Genomic DNA, 24,996 nt, shown 5'->3' on the forward strand with positions numbered 1-24,996 from the left:
TTTGTTGTATGATTTAATCTAATCTTTATTATTTTATAGTACTTTTTAAGATAAAGTGATCTGACCGCCTGGAATTTACTGTTTTCTTCAAATCATTAAACAGAAGCACCTGTCATAGAATATTCTTCACAATATAAACGCTAATAAATTGTAGAGCGTTTGTAATTGTTTAAAAAGTTTATAATGTTTACATCAGCTGGGTTTTTTTAAAGAATGAAATAAAGCGTAAACACATTATGTAATTTGTGTGGTCAATTATGATGAGGTCGGATGTTTCATGTCCGTGTTTCTCTACGGAAATAAATAACAGACGTACTCCTCTACTTCCTGTTTTGTTTTTCTTTCGCTCCGTGTCTGCTCGGCTCGGGTAGATATGGAAGAATTTGCGAGGCGAGGAAACAACCACAGCCTGTCCGTGAAAAAACGCACTTGCTGTGAACACCTAGGGACCGAATAAACCCAACTGAAGAAGCCGGCGGCACTAACGACCCTCTCTGCGCCTCTAGTGTCCGCGACATGGCACTCAGCTCGGGCGGCTGGGCTCCTCCAGCCCCGGTCCCTGCCTCGTCTCAACAGGCTGCTTGTGGCGGCCCTGCGCAGACCGCTTGTTGCAGTACTGTTTTAATGTCAGTCCGTGTTTCCGTATGTCATTCTGGGATCCGACCCCTGTGCCTGCCCGGAGCAGGTAGCGAGGCTCTGCGATTACAGCTCAGCATGGACCCGAGCCGGGCCGGAGAGTTCCGCCTGGCGCTGAGAGACACAAGCGGAAACCGCAGTGTGGTGAGAATTTGCACGTATACCTGTATATGTAGGAGAAGTGCTGTTGGTATACGCTTCCATACGTTTCTAAAGCAGTGAATCATATGTATGACTATAGGCCTGTAAACGCCATCTTAGTCAGCCAGATGCGTGCATTTGCGCAGATCAGATTTGGTCATGCATATCACATAATACTCCTTATTATCATTGCACAGCCATCATCTGGAACCTGAGTTAAGACTTCTCAGAATTCATATGCCAGACATTAAGTTTCACAATATCTCAAAATGTATTACTTTACAAACTTTAGTGCAAGGATTAAAAAGTAAATCTAAATCTATTATGTCTTAATGAACTTCAATTAGTTTGTAGTATAAATAAAAATACGGTTTGAGTTTCACTTTCATTTTCAGCCTTTACGTATCATGAGAGCATCATGAGGAAATTCTTCCGTGTTTATTACAGCAGTTATAACAGACACTTCCGGTGTCAGGGCAGATGGGAACTCCAGCTCTCTTTCTTTTAACTCTACAAACAATGATGACTAGCATGACAACCCTATCATGCCATTTATTGTCTTTTGTCAGGCTGAGGTCAGACCATGAAAATGTTTGATATTTTAATTCTTTTTTCAGCCATGACTTCTTTATATGGTGGTAATATAGGCATCCTGTGTCATAACAGCAAGAGCATTAGTGGGCTTAACAGGAACCGATGGCACTTTACACAACTCACTATCAATTAATTTCTCTCAGCTTCAAATCTAATTGTAAACAACAACCAGAACACATAAGGGACAACTATGGCCTGAATAGCCACTGTGATGGCTGTACTGGAAGCCTGAAAACATGTGGTTGCCCCTGTAAACAGATTAATTTCTGCTGTCAGGTTGGAGCTTTTATCAGTAAATCTATCTTTCAAAGCAAGGAGCAAGAGAGGATTGCATTTGTTTCATAGTTATTAAATTGAGCTTTCGACACTTGTGTCTTTTTCTGACATTTTATAGATCAAAAAATCCATCAATCAATGCTATCTCAGGTGATTTATGGGCACTGTCCTCATGTGCTACCAGACATTGTAAGATGAGTTTAGAGTGTAGACCTTTGAGCTTGATCATGCTTAAAGATGACCTAGCATTGCACTCTGCCTGCCTCTTCTTTACCTCCCATCTTAACTTTAAAATCTGTCTATTCTTTGTCAGGATCACTCTGTACTGTCTTCCTAAAATATGACAAGCACACAATTCACTTTTCATCTCAAGTCAGACATATTTCCCCCAGACAATTGAGGCGCTCCGTCTTCATTTGCATGGTTTTACTTTGATCATAGCTTTTTTTTTAACTCATCCGTCTGAGCTCTAAGACTTTTTCTACACAGTCACCTGAGGATTCGTTTACTCTCTTTTCAGGCAGGAGGCAAATCCCCCTCTGCAGCCTTTGTTTCCCCACACAACAGACGTCTTTGCACTGTACATGCCCTCTGTTGCCACATAATCTCTGTGCTGCCAAGTTCACTCACTGATGACATGTTAAAATGATGAGTTCTCACACTTGCTGCCATATTTTAGGGCACTATTTCCTTTTCTCCTAGAAGTGTATTGTATCTGAATTCTTGCCTAATTATTTTAAAGTTCATGTTCCGTTCAAAGTTACACCTTGAATACACAGAGTAAAGTTTAAATGTTTAGGGGATTTTTAGATTAGAAAATTAGTGGCAGTTTCTTATGCTCTCCTTGACATGGCTTAAGGAAAATGTAAAGTTTGGGATTTAATTGGTTTAAACTTTAGCTTATTTAAAATGTTGTCGTTATCCTCAGTTTATTGCAGAGTTTGACTTACGCTCCGTGCAGTACGAAGTCAAATCCTCTCGCTGCCATGAGATGCGCCTTGCTGCTCCGCCCCACGACTGTATCCGCTTCAACTTTCGCTGTGACCGAGAGGCCGAGGAGTGGGCCACCGTGGTGATGTCATCACTAAGAGAGGCACATAGAGGTCAGTTTGACATCTTTTATGTTTTTCCAAGGCGATAATCTGTTGGATCATACATTGAAATTAAGATCCATGTCGTTTAAGCTTTAAAAAAGACTTTGATGACATTTACTTTTGATTTATCATTATCATTCATTAACTAATGTTTTAACTACATTAGTAACGCACCTCCTCTTCTCTCCTGACAGTTGCAAACATAAACTCATATGAATCAGATGGCAAACAGAACAGCACAGCAGCAGCAGCAGCTGCGCTGGAGCAGTGGAGCTCAGCCTCACTGCCGCTCAGTGGTCAGTGCCTCTCTGGATTTTTTTTCTTCTCTTCTCACGACATGCTCCAGAAATGTCACTTTTGATTGCTGTCCCCTTTCTTTTCAGAGGAGCTGTGCTTGGAGCTGGCCAGGGCAATCGAAGCAGGTGACACTCAAGCTGCTTCACAGCACGCATCTGCTCTGGCACGGCAGAAGGCAGTGCTGACGATACAACTGTCAGAAAAAAACTACGCAGACGGAGAAATCAGGTGAGAAATGAAACCGTTTGTTTATAGTCGCTGTGACCGATGATGGCAACAAGGTTAACGGTGTCTTATCTTCGTTGCAGTTTATCTGTGGTGGTGGAGGACGTGTCCTCATCATGTTGTGTTACAGTCAAAGTCTTTCCCTACATGACTGTAGCTGCACTCAAACAACAGGCCAGGAAACTGTTAATGTAATCAAAATACAGCGTGTAGTGGGTTGTCTTACATTAACTCCCGTCTCTCTTCTCTTCAGGTGTTTCTCGAGTATGGCTTCCATCCTCGGGTGCAGCGCTGGGTAATCGGCCAGTGTCTGTGCACAGAGCCGAGGTCATTAGCATCGTACGGAGTGCAAAAGGATGGTGATACGGCATACCTCTACCTGATCTCTGCACGACAAGCTCGTATTACCCGCCAGCTGTTCCAGCAGGACCTGGAGAGTGCCCTCCTTGCCCCCCCTCTCCCTCCAGGAAATGGCCCCACGTCCCAAGACTGGAGGGGCTACAGCACCCTACCCTCAAGGCTTCCACACAACAACCAGGGTGAGTTCAAATGTCCCCAAGGATGATTACACTATGGAGTCATTTCAATGTCAGTATTTAGTTTTACTTCTTCGACACTACTGTTGACAACAACACATACTGTACAACACAGTTTGTTGTCATAAATTACATGGTGACCTATACAGAAAAGCTATAATATCTATAAATATATATAGCTTTTAAATATCTATAAAATCTATGTGTTGTTGTCGACCAGACCTTCCTAACACTACACTGAACATTGTGAAAGTACATTATGGATTAAACAGCCTTTCTTTTTTGAATTTATGAAAAATTGTCTGCATATATATATATGAGCCAGATGCAAATCCACTCCCTCTAACTTTGATGGATTCATATTTCAACAGGTACAGGTGGAGGAGGTGATCGACCAAGTGACATCAAAGATGTCCTTGACATTGAGAAGCTGCAGCTGAATGATCACACACACAAAGCCAGTAAATCACAGGTTTGTGAGCAATCATTTCAATAAAAATATTTAAATTGTCAGCCCTGGAATTGTGCCCTGGAATACTACACTAATTCATTTAAGATAATAATATTTTCATTTATTTGATAACAAAATACTTTACCACGGAGAATGTGTGGCTTTACAGCTGCCTCTTTAAGCCTCGGGGTTCAGGCTCTAGGTCTCTGTAAAGCGCCTAGAGACAGTTTTGAGTGTAAAAGACACTATACATATAAAAATGCACTGAAGCAGGAACAATGAATAGAAAATTAATTTTGTCAACTCATGTTTGCACAGCAGACAGTATGGGCCTGTCCCTCGTGCACTTTTCTCAACAAGCCATCACGTCCCGGCTGTGAGATTTGCGCTACAGCCAGGCCAGACACACAGAGCTCTATCCAGCAGGTAATACAAGATGTGTAGCAATCAATTAAAGTGTATTTATCTTTTTAATGTTTCCCCTCACTGACCCATTTTTCCACTGCTCTCATAGGAAAAAGGAAGGAGAGAGGATCGGGGAGAGTCGGCTCTAAGCAGTAGCTGACTGCTCATCGTCACTGTCTGGTTTTCATTTCACCGGCACACACACACAAGGCTGATCTGCCACATACATGTTGACATATTACTCACGTAAAGATTGTCAAGTGCACTGAGAGTCCTATGACAACTGGCTGGCTGCTGAAGACTGGGGTGCTGTAGCATAACAGAGCTGCACTGGTCCAGGCTCAGGCAATGAACTGCTGACGGAGAGCTTTGATGGTTTAACATGACCATGACATACATCTTGCATTTGGCTAAACCTCTTTGCTATTTATTATAAAGGGTGTGTGTGGTGCAAAAAAATAAATAAAAAAAACACAGGCGGCCTAATATTTATTTCAAGGAAGAGCGAATGGATGTCATTCCTTTCCATTTGATTGCAGCCAACTATGAGGGGATGTCAAACGTTCTGCCAACTGTGAAGTGGAAGAAAGTTTAAGCCTTGTGCAATACCCTGGTCTGTTTAGTGTGTCATCTCTTGGTGCCAAAATTCTATTTGGAGGGAAAAATAATGAAGAGAAGAATGTGTTGTTTACAGGGATGTCAAGTGCTTGTATTTTTTTTTTTACAACATTGTATTGTTTTATTTTTACCAGGATGCATTGAGTAATTGTACATTTTAGCAACTGATTTACTCTCACTTGATTCCCTCAGAGCTGTGACAGCAATGGAATGATCCGTTTTCAGTACATAATACTGTAAAAGCTGAATAAACAAAATGCAATTAAACTAAACCTGGTTGTGTTCTTCTAAGGTGGACATAATAATCAGTACACACTCAAAGCTGATTTGGCTACATGACATGAGGTTTTGAGTGGCAAATATTTTTTTTCTACAGTACTGAAATACTAGGTAGTCTGAACATGCTACAACTGTTTTAACATTTGTTGACTAGCAGCCAAGGGCACCAGCAAACTCCTTCAAAGCTGGAGCTTTTAATTACCTCACATATTAACTTCCAGCTAGCAATCAACTTTACTTCTCGTCCAACTTGTGTCTGACCTCACAAATGCAATTCTCCTCCTAAACCTCACAGAAAGCCTTTCCAGACGACTTAAAGCTGTTATAAATTGCAAAGAGTGGACGTCATATTAAACTCTATTGATTAAGAATGGGATGTCACGTAAATACAGATGTGTAAAGGCAGATGAGCGATGCCAATACAGTGTATGGTATATTCTTATTCAGAATTAACTCTGATTTTTAGAAAAACATACTAGAAGTTTTTAACATCAAGATTTCCCCAAGATGATGAATGTAGTTACAGTAGTCTTTAATTTGGCATCATAAATATGAAATAAACACATTACAAAATAAGGTACTCAAAACACATAAAAATGCGATTCTGAGCGATGGCTTGTTCAACAGAGATTTCTCCCACATTACACCACTGTTTACATGTTAGTGCTGATATCTTCCATCACTGCCATCCTCATGGATATTTAAAAAAAAGTAACAGTGCGGTATTTTTCTGCAAACAAAGATCTTAGAAAGAAGAAAATCTGCTTTCATCCAATAATGACAAATCAGTTTTTTTCTGCTTAGTCTAAAATAGTTTTGTTGCCCCAGAAATGCCTCCAATGTTTGAAAAAACGGAATACTTGGAGTGAGCATTATAACACAAACAAACTGTCAAAGGAGAGTCGCTGGGTTCTTCCCAAAGGCAATAATAGATATCCCTCATTCCAATCTTGTGAGTGGATTTAATTCTTCACATTCTCTCCCTAAAAACAAACCTGAGAATGCACACACAGTGGCCATACACATGAAAGCCTTCAGTGGGAGTGCAGGCTACTTCCAGAAGAGAATGTTCCAGAAAAGCAGCCAACATGGATAGACCAGCAGGGATATGAGTGGGTAAACAAGAGATCCATAGAGGGAGTGGTCCAGAATGCCCTGCGAAATGACTGACAGGTACAGCACCCAACCATCTTGAAAGCTAACAGGCATTTCCTGTAGCTCTTGGAAAAAAAAGACTGAAAAGAGCAGTGTGCAGGCTGGGCTGAGGATGACCAAGATGAAAGCTGACAGAACCCTGAGGAGAAAGGCAGAGGAGTTTAAGAATTTATTCAAATACAGCTGGAACATTGCAGTCTGTGAAGGTGTATTTACTTGGGCACGTGGGGTGTGATGAAGGCAGCCAAAGGCACCAGGGTGAGAGCCAAAATAAAGCCCAGGGAGAAATTAATGAGGGCAGTGCAACCTAGGAGTACAGCCAGGTAGAGTAGCGCCACGAGCTTCAGCACTCTCCAGCCCTGCTCCGTCCCTTCACCTGACACAAATCTGCAACAAATGACACAGCTAAGTGAGCTTACTGTGAGAATACTGTATTAACAAAATGAAGAAAAGAGATATATACATATCATTATAGAGCTCTATCAGTACCAACCGGTGTGTGTTATGAGGCAAAGCCAGGCCAGCTGTATAAACAGCAATAGCTGTCAGGACCACAGCCTCAGTCTCAGACACTGGAAAGTGTTCCACGGCCATCTCCTGAAAATGGATTGGCAGCAGGTACAGAGCAGCTCCAGTCAGGTGGCTGATCACCAGAGGAGTCAACACCGACAGCAGTCCTGGACTGGACTGAGAGGAGAAAGCAAATGTTTTATTTTAAATTTAGCCTCACGTTCAGTTGATTTCAAACTGTGTTCTAACCTCCTCGACGTCAGTCATTCCATCCTCTGATCTTGGTGGTGGACTTGCAAGTTGAACCCACAGGTCTAAAGCCTGAATCATAGTCAAGGAGGGAAACTTACAGAGCTAACATTTACTGAACTATACTTGCCATTTTGTTTTAGATCTGCTTCATATATATGTAAAGTTCTGCTGTGAGGATACACGAAGCAGCAGGATCACAGCAAGAAGGCCAAAAGCTGGCATGTAGTATCCAATCGAGACAAAGTGAGAGAGTGACGGCATGAGGTAGAAGAAGTAGGACTGGTGTAGGCGTTCCAGGAGATTATTCAGCTTACGGTACATTCCCTCCAGCAGCCTAGAAGATGTTCATTGAGGGAAAAAAACATTAAAGCTAGTAATAAAAAAAAGCAGTTCTTAAACAAAATCTCAGAATTCACTTGCACCCACCTGCCAATGGTGGTGGCATCAGTCTTGAACTGGCGGAAACTGTTGATGCCCTTGATGGTGGCAGCCTCAATGTGGTAGCGCAGGAAAAGACCATGGTCTCCCCAAGGCCGCCCGCTGGCCTGTTTCATTACCATCAGCATCATGGTCTGGACTGCATGGCTGTAGCCTGACACACTGTCCCAGTCATTTCTCTGCAGCTACAGAAACATCCACAGAAAACAAGGAAACAGACACCCTCAGATGGTTTGACTACACACATGCCACCAAGGGGGAGAAAAAGGGGACAAAACATCAGTTTACCTTGCCCTGAATTGTGCAAAGGACTCCTATCTTCTGACAGAAGGCATAGAAGAGATTTGCTAAATCCAGGTTGGGTAACTGGCCATTGAGGCCTTCCAGGACAAGGTCCAAACTGGTGACTACGTCACTGCTCAGCTCCAAGGTCAGGGCTGCCTGGATAGAACCTCCACGTCCTTGTAAAGGAGACCAGTCCATACCTAAATAAACATTTCAGAGGGAGCAAAAATAATTTCCTTTCTCTGATTAGAAGCTGTTTGAACAATGTCATGCACTATGTATTTACCTGTAGTGTTGGTGTGGTGGTAGCCCTCCAGCCAGGCTTGCATACCAATCAGATCATGATCATTCACAAGGAAGATGATGTCCTTTGCCCAGTAAATCTGATCTATTGAAGAAACAGAATTCATTAAATCAAAGAAATGCAGCTGCAACATCATTACACATGGAGAGGGCGGCAGATGCTGGACTTACTCCGGAAGTAATGAGCCAGGCCAAGCAGCAGTCCCACAGCCTGGTTGTTGCTATCATCCGGACTACAGGGAGCAGTCAGCACGAGGGCTTCAGTTCGCGGGGCTCTGGGTGCTCGAAGGATCCCATACACATTTGTGCCTTTCACCATCTGCAGAGAAGAAGGAGTGGAGTGAGATGACAAAGGGCTATGTAAACATGCAAAGAAATGAACATAAAAACAGAGAAAAGAAAGAGGTAAAACTGCTAAATTTTAATCTAGTATTAACTCACATATCTCTCTTTGTTTTCATCAGGAAAGGGTAATGTACGAGAGAAGCGCTGGGTGAACACCTCCAGTCCTCGAGCCTCCATGGTTTTCACCAACCAATCCACTGGCATCCCACTGCAGGGAAGAAAATGGAAAGTTGGTGGAAGAAATTTAAGTGAGTGGGAAAGGTTTTGTTGTAAACCAGCTAACACCACCTTACCCGACTTTCTTCTTATGAGCCGCAAACTCTCTGGCTGTGGCCAGAGCCCTCTCCCCTGATGGGAAACGTTCCTCCACCATGGTGGAACCCATGGCATTCTCTGACATGTACGTACGCAGAGTAAAGGGCTCAAATGCTAACCCCATGAACCAAGCCACACCCGCCATGTAGCAGACCACACTAATGCAAATCAGAATCAGATTTAGTGACATTAACATGTTTATACATACAAGGAATTTGAACTGAAATCAGGTGCATGGAGACAAAAAAACAAAAAAATCTAAAACATTAGATTATAAAAAAACAAGTACTGACAGAAAGAAACACAACTATAGAAGCATTTAAAATAAGACACCTCAGTTAATACAAAGAATAAATTAATACACTGTAATTTTTTTAGAGACTGTGCAGGTGTGTCTGCATAATAATCTGCAGCTTTTAAGAGCGTAAAGAAAATGTCAGTGAGGCGAATTGCATAATGAAGGAGCACTTTAGGTCCTGTCATAAAGAATGAATGAATTTGAATATATCCTTACCAGATTGGAGCATTGAGACGGGTCAGCATGCTGATCAAAGCCCGTCTTCTGTTTGGGTCGGACAGCAGTCCCATGTCGCCCTTTGTAGCCGTATCTTCAAACCTAAATTACACCGGACCCTGGATGCAGAAAACACACACTGCTACTATCAGTTGTAGAACGCGGTATTATATCGTACACGGTGTTGTATCATCGTCAAATGATCCTAAATTAATACGCAGAACATCACAAAAACGCCCCATAGAGCTCGAGGAGAATTGTTCCTTTCAACCCACTGTCATAGCATCCATTGACAGCTGCGGTTAGCTTGCTGCTAGCTAATTAGCTGGCTTCTTCTTTGACTAGACAGAACATATTTTAAACGTATGGACTCTGTCAAAACGACCTAATTTTTGTGTTATTTTACAAAACACATATATATATAAATATAAACGTACCTCTAACCAATGACCACATCCACCTGCAGAGGAGGGACTTGAGCACGGTAGCCGCTGCTAAACGTTTTCAACTTCCTTGTTCCTAGAGGGACCATTATCGAGGAGGACTAACTTCCGCCAAAGCAACCGGCAGTCAAATAACAGAAAAATAAAGATATATTTAATTATTTTAACTAACAACACGAAAAGGACTTTTCGCCCAAGTAACCAGCAATAAATATATAATACAAAATAACTAAATGAAAGTTTTTGAAATTAAATTTTATAAACTTACTTACTGTCAACAGTTCCACACACAGGCAACAAAGAAAAGATGAAGGATTCACATATTTTTCTTTTAACATTTATTGTTAAGTCTGACACGTATATACAAAGTATACAGGAATGACTATAAATGAATGAAAAACTTAATTATCCATTACACTTCTCCATTTGAAGTCCAAAAATACTTTCAGGCTGAATAGCTCTGCAGTCCAGATGCCCCCTCCTGTCGTCCCACGTCACTCTCCACTAAGAACTGAGCGTTCTTGAAGATGCTGCCTCACTACCTCATCCAGAACCTTGCTCACACCTTTGCATGCAGTCATTGCAGCTTCAATCAGAGTCTCCAGGTGATCCTGATGCAGTCTGGCATCCATCTGCAGCAGAGCAATCTGCCCGCCCCGAGGCAGCAGCGCTAAAGCTAAAGAACTCACCCCTCCACTTTCCTCAGCAAAGCAAAGGTCAGCGAGGGGCGTCTCATCCACAAATCCTACAGTGCAGGCACACACGTAGTCCCGCATGGGAATGCCAGCGTCAATCACAGCCAGGGTGGCGGCATTCACACAAACGCTGTAATTCCCTCCATCTGACTGCAAAATCTGTTAAAGTAACATAGAAAGAATGTTTCTGGACTTTTTACCAGAATGGTGACATGAACCTATGGCTCCCAGTGTAATACTAACCTTGACATAGATGTCTATTTGAGAGCGTGGGTAGAGCTGGGTCATCACAGCTGCTTCAAACGTCTGCTTCAGGTGCAGGCTCATCTCAGTGGACTTGCGGTCTCCGTGCGGCCTCCTCTTCCTCTCTGCTGTACTGAATGTGGCCATACTGTACTGACAGTTGATGACTGCTCTGTCGTGTAGAGTCCGGCTGCGTGAGCCTCGCATCTGAGGGATGACAAAGACACACACCTTAGAATCAATTCAAAGCTGCTGCTAAAGCAGATATAAAGATTTGGTGTAGAGATCCATATAACATAGTGTTATGACATATAAACATTCAGTACTCAAAAATTCTGGTATTTATTTTTGTATTTTTTTTAGTAAATTACAAAATATCCAAAACTAAGAACCAAGAGTGACGTCAGTGATGCTACTGTAAAGCTGCTTAATATATATTGTGGACAAACTGTTCCAAGTGAAGTAATAAGCGTTCAGCTAGCACAGTGTTTACACTTTATTCACATGCTACCCGTTGCTGGAGGGCTGTTACTCACTTCGTGCGGTCCATACACCACAGCTAGCGCTTTCGTGTTGCCCTGCTCTAAATACGCAGAACCGTCCGCCTGAGCGAACACACCCATACGGGCCTGAACCTTCCGCAGCTCGGTGGCTTTCCTTCCATCCAAACGGTATCCTTGATCAGACAGCAGCTCCAGGCCCGCCATGTTTCCGCAAACTTCAGTGATGAACAGAGGCAGCGCAACGACCCACGTGCCTCTTCCTGTACTACATTACCCATAAACCCACTGGTCAGGAGGGCTACGGCAACAACAAATGGCCAATTCGTTTTTACGTCGTTGTATTTTCTTCGTTGTAAGTCCTTACGTCGTTAGTAATAAACTTTCTTTCCAAATAAACCTGCGTAAAAGCTCTCATACGTTTATCTTAAATTATTCTGATTATCTACTGCAATATGCACAAGTGTACTGTTATGTATCGTTTAAATTATATCCCTGATTTCTGGTTTTGTAGCTCTTGTTTCAAGTTTTCTATTAATTAAAATACAAAACACAAATCTATTTCATTTTAAACAGATTACTTGGATACCTAGATCTGCAATTATTTTGATCTTTGAATATGTACATTTGTTATATGAAAACTTATACATGTAAAATCATTAACATTTTTAACAAGAACTGAATGTTCTTTATATATGATATGTATGTATATATATATGTTAATATGATATAATACTATATTATTATGATGTAGACCCTAAACTACTACTTTTGTACCAATATCCGGATCCACAATGAAAAATGATACAATCTTTGCACAAGTGGTTAAAGTAACAATGGAAAACGTGGACACTTTTAAAAATAAAATTTATTAGCATCTCTAATGTGTATAAATAAAAACATATATGAAACAATGCATATACGTATAATGTAATGAGCTTAACAATAACAGGATTACATGTGATACAAAGGAGCAGTCTTTATTTTAGCCAGTGTTTTGTGAGGAAACTGTACTTTGAAAATCAAGCTTTCAAATTATGCATACCTATAAGTTGCAAAAAAATCTACATTCTTTGACAAGAATGAAACAAAAGAAATCTGTTTCGGGGGAGTGGAGACGGGGAGAATATACAGCTTTGCATTTCCATTTCTTAAGATTTTAAAACATCTTTCATTTAATTACATTTTATTTTGTTTCTCTAACAATGTTGAGGCGCAAAGCCCCAACACTATTCACACTGACCTTCTTTAAATTTACGTTACACTTGATATAAACCCTACAAAGGATTTCACACTTTTTCCTGTTGTACTCAGGTCACATTGTTCCATAGACTTGTAACAAAGCAGATCTGAAATCTAGGGACAATATGACTAATGTTAGACACAGCGACAAAAAAATAGTAAGATAGCAAATGACAAAATTTTTTACATGTAACTAACAGACCCGAACGGATCAATCAAACACGTGGATTTGCTTTTTTACTAATGTAACAAGGTTTGTCAAAGGCTTGCTGTGCCTTGGTCAGAATACCAAGAAGACAGTGAATGGATGCTTTGTGAGGGGAGGACTTGGCTCTCTAAGGCAAAAAAAAGCAAAGAAAGGAAAGGACCCTCTCTTCTTGTGTCACCCGATGTTTTCTATTTGGTCATGCTTTTAAACACTAGCGGTGTTCAAATGTCAAACAAAACCAACAGATATGCACATAAGACAAAATCTACCTCATTACGCTGGCCAGAATTTTACAGTAGCCCATGTGAACTGCTGACATCTAGTGGGAATACCATACAGCTGTGACAAATGGCCACAGACATGTCAGGTATAGTGCGTGGACTACTTATTGGCCACTGCCTTGTTTTTCCTCATAGCCTGAAAAATATCACATTTCAAATGGGGATAACAACATCCAAGACTAACTGCTTCAAAGTAAAAAAAAAGTGGGTAGGTACAAAACAAAACAAAAAAGAGAGAAAAGTGATGTGTCTGCTTTTATACGCAGGTGGTGTATGTGACAGTGACAGGTTATCGGCACCCAAGGATCATGGCGACCTCATTCAGCCTTGTGGAATGAAGGGACTATGTAGTAGATCTGAAAAAAAGATGGGTCTCTGCTCCATCCCAAGTCTTTTAGAAGAGTGCAAAGATCCCCTTGTTTTCCCTGATATATCCATGTTCTCGTGTCCTAAAACTCTGCAAACTCCTTTGCACATTTTTCTGTTAAAGAAACACGGATTTCCTCCTCCTCGTAGTCGTCGAAGTTGCTGGTGTCCCCGGGGCCTCTGCACTTTGGTATGAATGGAGCCTCGACCTGCAAGAACAAGAAAAGACACGTTTTACTAAGCAGGGTAATATTTACGCCTGTCTGTCAGAAGCAGAATGCAGCTTCATCCTCCTTCTATACATGTGTAGCGTATGTGTCTTATTACCCATGTTAACAATGATTATCAAAACAGCTCTTTGAGCCTTTAAGCATCTGACGCTTTTGCCTTTATCCACCTTATACCTTATGATGTGTGGATTTTTCTTTCATGTTTAAGCTTACTTTGATTTTTTCATACTTTGATTACAAAGACTCAAAAAATCTGTTTATCCAGCTGCACAAACATGCACACTGTGGACTTTTTTGAGACTACAACGTGACACAAATGTGTTTCATGAAAGTTGTCAGTCCACCACCCTCAGCTCTGTATTTACTAAACATGTAGTGTGTTGGACAAGACATTGATACGCAAACAAATGGCACTGGCAAGAAATTTGTGTGCAAACCAAGCCAGCTGAACCTCTCAACAAACTAACAAATAACTTTTTCAGTGCTGCAGAAACGTCTGGCTGAACGTGTTATCATTCTACTATAGTAGAAAAAACACCACGTCTTCTTTGTACTTCTTTTAAACAATAACAATTGTGCAAAGTCCAATGTGCAACATTGGTGCACTTTCATACAAGTTACATACAGGATTATATGAGACAAACATCTGATAAGTCCTATTATTGAAACAATTTACATTAACACCTAAATTACACATATTCTTGCTGTATGTGGGTCATGCAAACTTATCACAGAGGCTCATGTTAAGTGTTTTTTTTCTACATCTGGCAAGTCAGACCTGTATGTTCCAGATGATCATGTGACACATCCCAGCAAAATCTAATCAAAAATCAACAGATCAATGCTGAGCTAAGTAACTACTTTGATTAATCGAAACACTCCATTATCTCTGTCATCCCTGCAAAACGGCATGTGACACTGACACCTCACTGCCCGCAGTGCAGCTGGTGGATTTCCCAGCTCTGAAAGAATGTGCTGCAAGTCAGAATCACAACACACAGAAGAAAACTACACTCATTAACAGTCCTCAGACAACTTTCCACAAACAAAATAGTTTACAATAACACTGTTGCAACATCATAGCTGGAAATTTTACAACAAACAAAAAAAAGAAAATCAATCTGAACAAATCAATATGTAATTAACTTGGTTTTCAGAGGGCTCACACTGTTGGGTGTCACTGTAAAGTGTGTTTGTCTTGCCTTTCTCTCATAGATTGCGATCCAGTCTGTCGTGGCGAACCATTTGTGCCCCTTGATGTCATTGACTCCGTTCTTCAGGTTACCATAACGTTTGGTCAGATCCACCTGCAGCAGGTTTCGCAACAGGTCCTTCAAATCTGAGCTGAAGTGGGAGGGGAATCGTACCTAAAGGAGAAGTGTGGTATTTTAATTTCTTCTCAACAGCTAAAAAAAATAATTTTCTTTTCAGATCTACAATATATAATACAACACGACCAACTTAACTCATTTGACATGTCTGGTGCTAGTCAGGCCATCAGGTTTCAATTCTTACCTTTCCTGACACTATTTTCTCATAGATCTGAATGGGCTGATCTGCAAAGAAAGGAGGGTAGCCAGCTGCCATTTCATAAATGAGGACTCCAAGTGCCCACCAATCTACAGCTTTGTTATAGCCCTGAAAGAAGACAAGAAAACAATACATCACTACAACAGACCATGTAGTTTCTCTTTATTTTGATGTAGCTCAGGCTAATTTACCAGTTTTTTCTCTAGTTCTGAAAAATAAAAGTTGCTGAATATTCCACAAATGTTTCCATTTACATGCACCACATTTTTTTACCAAAAGTGGATTTGTGCACAACCTCCTCAAGATATTTTTCTTTCAGAATATTTAAAAGTATGTCTGTTTCTCTTATCAGACACACAATAAAAAATGTATGCTTTAATTTTGGGATAGAACTCTTTTTTAATGTCTCAGATACACTGTGTGGATTTCTTCATATTCATATAAAAGTTATATAAAAATTCCTTTGCTTAAATTTTGTGTGATGGTGCTGACAAAATCAGATGTAAAAAAACATTTTTAGGAATTTTAGGAGCGTGCAGAAAGAGTTTTTTTTTTTTTAAATAAAATGATCAGTAAAACATGTCCCTACTTTGCTGAGAATGATTTCGGGTGCCAGGTACTCTGGTGTCCCACACAACGTCCAGGTCCTGCCTTTTACCCGTTTGGCAAATCCAAAGTCTGTCACCTGCAAGTCAGAATCTTACAGTAAACACTATACATTGACAAGTATGGGCACATAAGACATTGCAGCATTATGTATTATTTTGTTGCCTTGTGGCTCACCTGGATGTAGCCATGGTGGTCAATGAGAAGATTCTCAGGTTTCAGATCTCTGTATATGAGATCTAGTGAATGGAGGTATTCGAATGTCAGCACTATCTGGGCGGCATAAAATCTTGCATGTGGTTCACTGGAAGGGAGAAAGAAAAAACATCGTTTCAGAAACAATTATTCTATAGGACACATCAAAACAACAAGCATTGCACAGTAACATGTACAAGCTGGTGAAGCCGACACTGACTATAATTAGAACAGACCTAAACCTTCCAATTCGTCTTAGGTGCGAGAACATCTCTCCTCCTGGAACATACTCCATTACCATGTACAAATTGGAGTTGTCCTAAAAAAAAAAAATAAAAAAAATAATGAAGAAACACATTTTGCTGATAACACAATGAAGTTACTTTAATGTAATAAATGTTAAAAAAAAGGACACTGTACCTTAAATGCGTACTCAAGTTTGACGAGAAAGGGGAAGCTCACTGCTTGTAATATCCTCTTCTCATTTAACGTGTGTTCTATTTGCTTGAGTTTTACCACCTGGCAGATGAAAAGAGATAAGATGACCTCTGGGTAAAATTCACTTACATTAGCAACAGAGATAGCTGCACACTGAAAGCAGAGGGAGCTTTTAGTTTTTAATTATTTATTTTCAAGCGTGTCCCTTAGTAACCCTGTAATACAACAGGAGGGGTTATAATGTCATGTTTTTAAAAAGATAAGCAGGCATTCATTTGATGAATTATGTGCTACCTAACTTTTAATGTCCCTGCACATTCTGTTTATGTGTGTCAACGCTGTTCTGTGTATGAAAACGTCCCCTGAGGCCTGATAAATGCTGCCACTGACCTTCTGCTTGTCCAGTATTTTCATGGCAAAGTATTGCTCGGTTCCTTTGTGTTTCACCAGCATGACTCTCCCAAATGAGCCAGTACCCAGCGTCTTTAATCTCTCAAAGTCATCTAGGCACGTTGTGCTCTGCAGAAACAACATTAAAGTAGTCCACATGGTGTACAAAGGCTGTAATTATTCAGTTCAAAGTTCAGCTTCATCATCATCCTTCTAACCTGTGGCGGGCATTCCCATTTCCGTAAGAAATCTTCTTTGGCTTTTGCTAGAAACTCTTTCACTGAAAACACAGACAGACACAGTTATGTATCCTCTTAGATAAATAATTTGTTGGGTTGTTTTTACAAAAATATGCACGTGGGTTTAAACTGCTTAAATGTTATTGTATAAAGGGAAGAGGAAGAGGGTGGGGGGTGTACAAAAGGGAAATCAAACTGTAAGTCAGTGGAGAAGAATACGGGCAAAGTCACCTCTCATCTGGATATGAATTAAATGCACGTTCAACATATCACATTACTTTAAACTAATAAGAGGGCAAAACACAAACACAAGACAACCACATCCACAACAGGCACACTAGTGATGCATGCCAAGAGACTCAGAATGTTTTCTGTTATTTAGTTTAGCCAAATGGGGAAAAGGGAAAAACAACACTCAGAAATTACAGTGGCGGTTTCTCTGAGCATCTTGTGCATCAAGTAATACAACATATGGAAAGTCTAACAAACATAGCATAAAATGGTAAGCAAAGACAAACCAATGTATGGGAAACACGGCAGACAGCAGATATCCAGATTGAGAGAATGAGGACAACAAAAAACACTGACTTATTATCAAAGCACACAACATTAGCAAGCACATCCAGCAAGTTTTCACAATGTGACCAATGCCGTTCTGTCATTCTGGTCATCTTTTGGAGGAATCGGCGTACCAAAAGTCTCTATAGATCACCAACGTTTTGCAGGTACAATCACCCACATGGATGGGATGATACGAAAGAGAAGACAGAGAGAAATACAGAGTTCATGTACATAACAAGTATAACACATCAACAACCAAAGCATATGTAGTGAATAAAAAGCAACACAGGAATGAAAACAAAGCTGACAATCACCTGTGGAATTTAAGTGAGAGACTGAGTGTCTACAGTGGTTTTTGAAGAACAGGTGTAACAAAATGCCATGTGTAAGAAATTCAATCATGCATATGAGGTCCGATTGACAAGATAACACTTTACAGCCGAGACTGAAACATTTGAAATCTACAGTACACTGCGAGGATGTTTATTAATCCTCTGACTATGACTGCTTTTTCCTTTTTTCCTTACCTAAATGATCTTTTAGAAATTTCATTTGGTGCCAAAACAAATATTGGTTAAAAAAAGTGGATAAAAAAACAGTAGCAGCTTTTCCAGTGAGTCATTTTCAAGCAAATATGCCCAAAATCATCTATTTATTTTATGGTCATATATGAGAATAATCTGTCACTGGCAAATAACAGCTTATAGCCTACATTTCCCACTATTTGAATAGCCTTTAACCAAATCTAAAACTTCTAAATAAGCACAAACTTTCTGTGTAGCCTTTTATATCTAGAGGGAAAGATTCAAAGCCCCAAAGTCAGCACCACTTGCCAGCCCTTTCTGAGATCAATGCCAGACTCCGGACAAGCACAACATGGTTGAGTTATGTGGGCCTATCCTATTACACTACAGTGTGAAACACAGCACATAGACACTGTGAAATAAAATAGGTGTCATGATGGCAAGTGTTTAATCCTCCTCGTCCAAGTGTGACTTGGTTGGTGTTCTTCCACCCTGTCCAGCTCGTGGCATCTATATACAGCAAGCACAGGTAACATATAGGACTGTAGGTAACCAGGTCGTCCTGTCAGAGCAGCTACACTCCAGACAAATCTGCAGCTCAGGGCAGAGTGTCAGCTTAAATGGGTTTACCGTTAGCTGAGGATCTAAGGATCATAGCTGCATTCAACAGAAATACTTGGCAGTATAGATACTATTGCTGCTGATCTGATCATCTCTGTCTGCTTGAGTGTCTCTGGCTGGCACTGTTCACTGAGTCTGCCTGGTGTCTATCAACGAGTCAATAAATCTCTGAGGAATGCATTCACTGCATCATAAAGGGATTTACTTTATACAGACCCACTGCACAAATTAGGTGCACAACTGCACACAGATGTTTTGTTTGTTTGTTTGCATGAAAATGCAAAGTTCTCATGTTATTACCAATTTCAATTTATCAATTACAGGTGATTTGGCAAGACACTTTTATGTTTACAACCAGGCATGGGGAAACGTTCATGATTTACTACAGGAGTTGCTCACTGATGACCAGCTGCACACATCAAAGTATATAGGTGTAAAGTAACATTGGCCTAGGCCGAGTTACGTCAAACGTTTCAAAGCTTGTAATACCCCTTATCCTCTGACGAAGGTCTGATGACAAGCTGCTACACTCAATGACAAGCTGAGTGTGGGAAGTGAGCCCTCGTGGACGTGTACCACAGCATGATTAGCGAAGGGGCTCTAAACAAACACAAGTGATATGACTCTTAAAATGTGTGCGTGTGTATTTTTTTTGTGAGAATGCAAAAGTGCATCTGCATGGAAGACAGTAGTAGGTCCCAGTTTTATGAATGGAAACGGGGCATTTGTCATTTCTTCACCATATTTGGTAACAGTGCTGTACAGAAGGAAAGCTTTGTTTATGCAGCCAAGAATAAAATGTGGCAGTGAGTCCTGAGGCAGAAACAGTCCCACACAGCCTTCAAATAAGATTTACCGCCTATTTATAAGAATTGCTCATGGGTCCGTGGTTTATTGCTGCAGATTTAACATCACCGGTGCAAACTTTCTGTCAGACAGAGCTAGCTTTGCTGAGAAGAGGCTGCAGCTAAACATGTTGTAAGATCCTTATTTTTGTAAGATGATATCACACAAGAGGCAGGGAGATGATGCTTAGAAATAAGATATTAAGCCACTATTGAAGCATTTTGATAGGAATCCACTGCACGCCACGGCTAACAGTGTGTGTACAGGCCTGAACGGCTACCACCATCAAGAGGCAATGTGAAATGACAGGGGCCTTGTGAGGGCTAATCCCCCCTCCTCATAGCTAAAGTTAGCAGGCTAGCTGGTCTTCAAGCTTGATCCTTCGATTCCAACAGAACTTTTAACACAAGTCAATTAGCATTATTAGGAATTTATGAGAATGCACTGCTTGTACGGATCCTTGAGAGGTTCTGAACGCCTGTTTACACTGTCAGTGCTCCCCTTCCCCACCCCCTGAATCCTGGGTAAGAAAACCACAACATTCCCTGGATGTTCTTCCTGCGAGCGACCCTAGCCCATAATTTAACGTGCAAAAAATCCCGATAGCATCCATATGTTATGATGTTTCTGATCGACTGCATGGCTAGTGTTTGCAACCCTGGTGGGATATATAGGAGTGTGTATGTGTGCGTGTGTGTGTGGAGGGGGGAGAAGATGACGGACGGCCCTCCCCTGCTCCACTGTGACAGTCAGTTAAGACCATATCAGTGTTATAACAAGATAGCGTGCTAAATGATGGAGGCTTAATACAGCACGAAAACCCACAACTGAGGGCAGTTAGAACTCACCACTCTCTAGCTCGTTGCCCTTCTTGGCGGTGGCAGCGTTCCCCATGGTGTGGAAGAACACGGCGGTCGCTCCGACTGAGAAGAGATGGCGGCGGCGGCGGCGGCGGCGGCGGCTAGCTAACCTTCCAGCTGATGTTTTCGAGCTCCTTATTGCAGTTAAATCGATATATAAGTGTTTGCTCGGTTCAAACGAGAGGAAAATAAATTCGCGTATCCCTTCCGACAACCCCCTCACTGTCCCTCTGTCTCCCCTTCCCTTCTTCCCCTCCGAAAGATTTCCGCTCCTGCTAATTCACTGATGTCTGTAGGTTGACATGAAGCTAGCGGTCACTTCTGTTCCTGACTAAGCTATCCCCCTCCCCTCCTCTGCTCCCCTCCCCTCAGCTGCCTTCACGGTGCGCTGAGAGAGCGGATTGGCCAGAGATGGCTCGGAAAAGATACCGCACAGGATCGCTTCCGCGTTTTTGAAGCATCACGATTTCACTCCCAGATACGGGATGACATTTCACTTGTCCGACTTTCAGGAATGCATCGTCTCTGTTTACAGAGTATTTTATGACATAGGAGACTTGAAGTCCAACTTTTAGAGACACAACGGCTTTAATGAACAGTATAAAACTCATTCAAATGATTTAAACTATGCTAAAAATATTTTCGGGGTCAGTATTTGGGATTTTTATAGCTTCTAAAAGCATTGCTGGAAGGGCAAATCAAGTTCTGGGTTACAACCTAGGTACTTTCTACACATGCCCTTCAGCCTGTAGAGCCAACTTGGATTAGATGGATCATGTTACCACTTGTCTGTGTTCACCTATAAATTCTGGTACATGTCCTGAGGTTGTTTTTTTTACTGCCTGTGTGTCTTAAATTCTTCCATATTTACTCATGCAATTTAAAGTACTAGTTCACTAGTACCTAGGCAGGCCTTCACATAAAGTAAACAATACACACTCCTCCTCTCCCTATGTAACAGGTGATTTATATACTATAAATACTATATACTATAACTCCAACAACAAACACAAAAAAACACACCTGATGAGTGCGTACCTCCATTTAGAGGTTTACCAGGTGCAGCAAACTGGCCGATGTTCCTAATGCAGATTCCTGGATCTCCCTGAAGGAGCTGCTGGAGACAGGACGATCTGGATGTCCCTGCTTCCCCCAGTTGCTACCATATCCTAGTATATTGTCACCTGAAGCCATTATTGATTTGATCCGCTATAATGACACGGTAGATAGCATCACATTTCTTAGTCATGTTCAGTTCGGTCTGATCAGCGTGTTGCTTCTCAGGAACACCTTTTGTTGCCGGCCTCAGTCTTTGGTAACTGTTTGTCTTCCGCTGCCTGGATAATTTACTTTGTGTCTTCTTCGCTTGCTGAGTCTTGGATGTTACAACTCAATAATTGTCAGTGATGCTGTACTCCATCCTTTTAGATTAATGACTACTGCACTGGGTAGTTTGATGTCCTCCCATGCTGTCATGTGACACCATGTGTGGCTTTATCCCAGCCACTAATGCTGTTTGACACAGTGGAGGCTTCATTGAGCCAGATACTGAAAAAGCAATTTGCTTTTTTTTTCTCTGATTGATCTGAGAATACTGAACAACTATACCCAAGAGTCATTTTTTTTGGATGCTATGATCAATTATCTTTCTTCAGGCGGTCTGTCTCCCTCTGCAGATTTCAAAGATGCTTTCTTCCATGTTTGTATTCATCCACCAGCACAGGAAATATCTCTGCTGTACATTTCAAGGGCAAGAAAATCACGTCACTCTCCTTCAGCATGTCTCTGGCAGCTTGCATCTTTACTAGATGTGTGAGGTGAGCCCTGACATAATTGTGCCTTAGAGGCAGAAAGATTCTTCCTCCTTTGAACAACTGGCTTATCTGCACCCCTTCCTCCTATAGGATGCACAATATAGAACAACCATCGTCTTCCTCACTGACATGAAGGGACGAGATAGGTCTGTGAATCGAAGATTCTTTTTTTTCACAACAGACCACTTCCACCAGGCTGTCCGTGGTTGGGCAAACATTATTATTTTCACACCAGAGGCAGCCCTCTGGGGGGAACGGAAGCTGCACAACAAATGATTTGGGTTTGTTATGGAAAGCTCAGGTCACTGCTGCTCCACACACAACTGATTGTGTGGTGTAGTTTTCTCTGGCAGAGGCCAGTGCTCCTCTGGGGATGGATGCTCTCTCCAACAACTGACTGACAGGTCTTTTCACATACTCTGTCCTCCTGTCGGCTTCATCGAGACTATAGGTCCCCCACATCCTCCATGTTTTGATAGGAACCTTAAGAGGGGCTCCGGTGAGGATGCCAAACATCCAGGATTTGGCCACTTATAGGAGGGTCAACCACCCTGCATTCTAGGACACACTCTGGGCACCTTTCACAAGAGTAATACAAAAATTAGACAGATGTTATGAAGCAGGGATCAGCGTATAGATCTGATTGTCTGTCTTTAGCAGGGAATACAGGGTTAAAAGAGTGATCTGAGAGAAAAGGTCAAGGATAGCTTGTTTGTGCACTCTTCATCAGATCAATGAAAACCCCACTTATCCTTCTACCAAGGTTGAAAAAAAGACTGAAAATAAAGGGCAAATAAACACTGTACTGGACCATAACGTGACTAAATCAACAAAAAAAACACATGAGATCAACAACAACAGAGGGATACATAAACAGTTAATCAGTTTACAGATGATTCATAATAGGATGAGAGTGACACAGTAGTGTGTCATTTTAATCAAAGCTTTTATTAGATTTAAACTTTGAAAGCTTAATTTCTAACTAGATGGTGTTTATATTGAATTTTACCTTCCCCACATTTACCTGTCATGGCATCATTAATAGAAATGTAATTTTTTTGTAAGGGTTTCATTGGCTAAGCACACTTTCTAATGATTAACTGTGACTTACTAACGTAAGTCAGCGCATTTTTTTAAAGTGCTGTAGTCTGCTACTGCAGTATTGATTACTGTTTAACAGTGATCAGATGCCATTGACTATGTTGTCACTGGGACCAACAGAGGGTTTAAAAACACCTGGATTATGAGCTAAAGCCTGCAGACACAGGGTGATGAAGACTGTGGCAGAACCTCACTGCTGATATCATGGGTCTAATTATCATCAGCATTTGGGATGGGAGGTTCCATCTTGGCTGACGGGCTTAGCCAGCTGTCTTACTTTGATAAGGTGTCTGATGGTTGGTGTTTCCTGTAGTGTGTGTGTGCAAACCTACAGTAACCTGATATGCTGTCTGTTGACCACACTGATCCACGGTTAAGTTCATGTGCATTAACCCCTTAAACATTTGGATTACAACTCTTATCTATATAACACATTATGATGCCTTTAAATATTCTACACTAGTCTTTACCACCAGATTATGAACATCCTTCTTTATGTTCACAAGAAAACATCATCTTTGTCAAATTAAATCCAGATTAGCACACTGACAGATAATATACTGACCTTCTCAGCTTGTTACAGTATAAAATAAGGCAGTGATGAGACCACACTGTGATGTCTCAGCATGGACATGAGTTAGTTTTTACAAGATGCAAATATGAATACATTTCAACAGTATAGCAACAGACACTTCAGAAAGACAGAAAAAATAGTGACTAACATAAGATGTATGTTTTTCAATACCTGATACATGATTACTGCAGTGGTGAGATAGTGTGCTGTAGTTATACATTACTACACAAGAGGGCAGCAGATCTCTGTTACACAATCTGTGATGAAAACCTGTGCCAATCCAATGTGTACTGATGTTTTTCCCTCAGCCACAGTCACAGAGAATTGATTCAATTTCTTGATTTGAGTTCACTTGCGGTCACTTTTGCAAACTGTGTTCAGTGCTTCTAATTATATTGCATTTGGCTGATGTAAGTCTGCTGGTTGTCTGCTGTGTGAATTTCAGATTTAGGCCACAAACAAGCCTCTCTCTTGTAAATAACTTGATTTTTTTTTGCAGCAGCAAATATGTGACAGTGTGTCTCTAGCTGTGTTTCTTTAAGTTTTTTTTTGTACCTGCCTGAAAATCAAGCGCTTCATTTAGTTTTTCGTAGAAAATGCGTGCATGCCCATGGAAAGATATTTTTGGTTATTGAATGGTTCGCTCATCTGTTTTCACTCTTTTATCTCCTCATTTCTCCTTTTCTTTCTGTTTTCTTCTCAGCAAACAGCAGGTCATGTTCATCCCAACTGACCAGCTGCTCTCCATATTGGCTTTCTTATGTTTCTTGCAAACAGGCTCGGCTTCACTTCAAAGGGAATGATTTATGCCTTTAAATGA

At 41.1% G+C, this 24,996-nt stretch overlaps 4 protein-coding genes across 5 annotated transcripts; 1 reads left to right on the plus strand and 3 right to left on the minus strand.

Moving 5' to 3' along the window:
- The first annotated feature begins 295 nt into the window (after positions 1–295).
- On the plus strand, positions 296–5,540 carry sharpin (SHANK-associated RH domain interacting protein). Of its 2 annotated transcripts, none has more exons than XM_028427671.1 (9): positions 296–780; positions 2,576–2,750; positions 2,936–3,037; positions 3,125–3,266; positions 3,347–3,437; positions 3,517–3,802; positions 4,171–4,271; positions 4,569–4,676; positions 4,765–5,540. In XM_028427671.1, exons 1-9 carry the CDS (start codon positions 517–519, stop codon positions 4,813–4,815), a joined length of 1,320 nt encoding a protein of 439 aa, XP_028283472.1. In that variant the 5' UTR covers positions 296–516; the 3' UTR covers positions 4,816–5,540. The 2 variants fall into 2 exon arrangements, with proteins under 2 accessions (XP_028283472.1, XP_028283473.1); XM_028427672.1 differs by having other exon boundaries at positions 4,572–4,676.
- Positions 5,541–6,602: 1,062 nt separating this feature from the next.
- On the minus strand, positions 6,603–10,209 carry gpaa1 (glycosylphosphatidylinositol anchor attachment 1). Its single transcript, XM_028427670.1, has 13 exons — positions 10,107–10,209; positions 9,670–9,788; positions 9,134–9,313; positions 8,937–9,048; positions 8,667–8,814; positions 8,479–8,580; positions 8,196–8,392; positions 7,896–8,092; positions 7,650–7,803; positions 7,467–7,538; positions 7,201–7,394; positions 6,924–7,094; positions 6,603–6,846 (listed from the first exon to the last, which is right to left on the minus strand). Exons 2-13 carry the CDS (start codon positions 9,741–9,743, stop codon positions 6,603–6,605), a joined length of 1,845 nt encoding a protein of 614 aa, XP_028283471.1. The 5' UTR covers positions 9,744–9,788; positions 10,107–10,209.
- A 224-nt stretch (positions 10,210–10,433) lies between these two features.
- On the minus strand, positions 10,434–11,816 carry exosc4 (exosome component 4). The gene is made up of 3 exons (XM_028427673.1): positions 11,587–11,816; positions 11,051–11,257; positions 10,434–10,966 (listed from the first exon to the last, which is right to left on the minus strand). The coding sequence occupies exons 1-3, from the start codon at positions 11,755–11,757 to the stop codon at positions 10,607–10,609; spliced, it is 738 nt and encodes a 245-aa protein (XP_028283474.1). The 5' UTR covers positions 11,758–11,816; the 3' UTR covers positions 10,434–10,606.
- Positions 11,817–12,514: 698 nt separating this feature from the next.
- Positions 12,515–21,001, minus strand: LOC114449490 (cAMP-dependent protein kinase catalytic subunit beta). The gene is given in 12 exon segments (XM_075353436.1): positions 12,515–13,748; positions 13,751–13,856; positions 15,080–15,244; positions 15,393–15,515; positions 15,997–16,092; positions 16,191–16,317; positions 16,445–16,527; positions 16,629–16,727; positions 17,037–17,165; positions 17,255–17,316; positions 17,968–17,976; positions 20,676–21,001. Coding segments are annotated over 12 exon segments (1,191 nt in total). The 5' UTR covers positions 20,722–21,001; the 3' UTR covers positions 12,515–13,602.
- Between the last annotated feature and the right edge of the window lie 3,995 nt (positions 21,002–24,996).

This window comes from Parambassis ranga, chromosome 17, assembly GCF_900634625.1.
Source record: "Parambassis ranga chromosome 17, fParRan2.1, whole genome shotgun sequence".
Lineage (NCBI taxonomy): Eukaryota > Metazoa > Chordata > Actinopteri > Ambassidae > Parambassis > Parambassis ranga.

What these genes read in the sequence shown, in the direction of transcription:
- sharpin (XM_028427671.1), top strand. Translation starts at nt 517, where the DNA reads ATGGCACTCAGCTCGGGCGGCTGGGCTCCTCCAGCCCCGGTCCCTGCC. An exon ending in CAAGCGGAAACCGCAGTGTG is followed by an intron (nt 781 to 2,575) that starts GTGAGAATTTGC and finishes CGTTATCCTCAG; the next exon opens with TTTATTGCAGAGTTTGACTT. An exon ending in GCTTCCACACAACAACCAGG is followed by an intron (nt 3,803 to 4,170) that starts GTGAGTTCAAAT and finishes ATATTTCAACAG; the next exon opens with GTACAGGTGGAGGAGGTGAT.
- gpaa1 (XM_028427670.1), bottom strand. Translation starts at nt 9,743, where the DNA reads ATGGGACTGCTGTCCGACCCAAACAGAAGACGGGCTTTGATCAGCATG. An exon ending in CCTGGCTCATTACTTCCGGA is followed by an intron (nt 8,581 to 8,666) that starts GTAAGTCCAGCA and finishes TTTCTTCAATAG; the next exon opens with ATCAGATTTACTGGGCAAAG. An exon ending in GATGCCACCACCATTGGCAG is followed by an intron (nt 7,804 to 7,895) that starts GTGGGTGCAAGT and finishes AACATCTTCTAG; the next exon opens with GCTGCTGGAGGGAATGTACC.
- exosc4 (XM_028427673.1), bottom strand. Translation starts at nt 11,757, where the DNA reads ATGGCGGGCCTGGAGCTGCTGTCTGATCAAGGATACCGTTTGGATGGA. An exon ending in TGGTGTATGGACCGCACGAA is followed by an intron (nt 11,258 to 11,586) that starts GTGAGTAACAGC and finishes GTCATCCCTCAG; the next exon opens with ATGCGAGGCTCACGCAGCCG. An exon ending in AAATAGACATCTATGTCAAG is followed by an intron (nt 10,967 to 11,050) that starts GTTAGTATTACA and finishes TTACTTTAACAG; the next exon opens with ATTTTGCAGTCAGATGGAGG.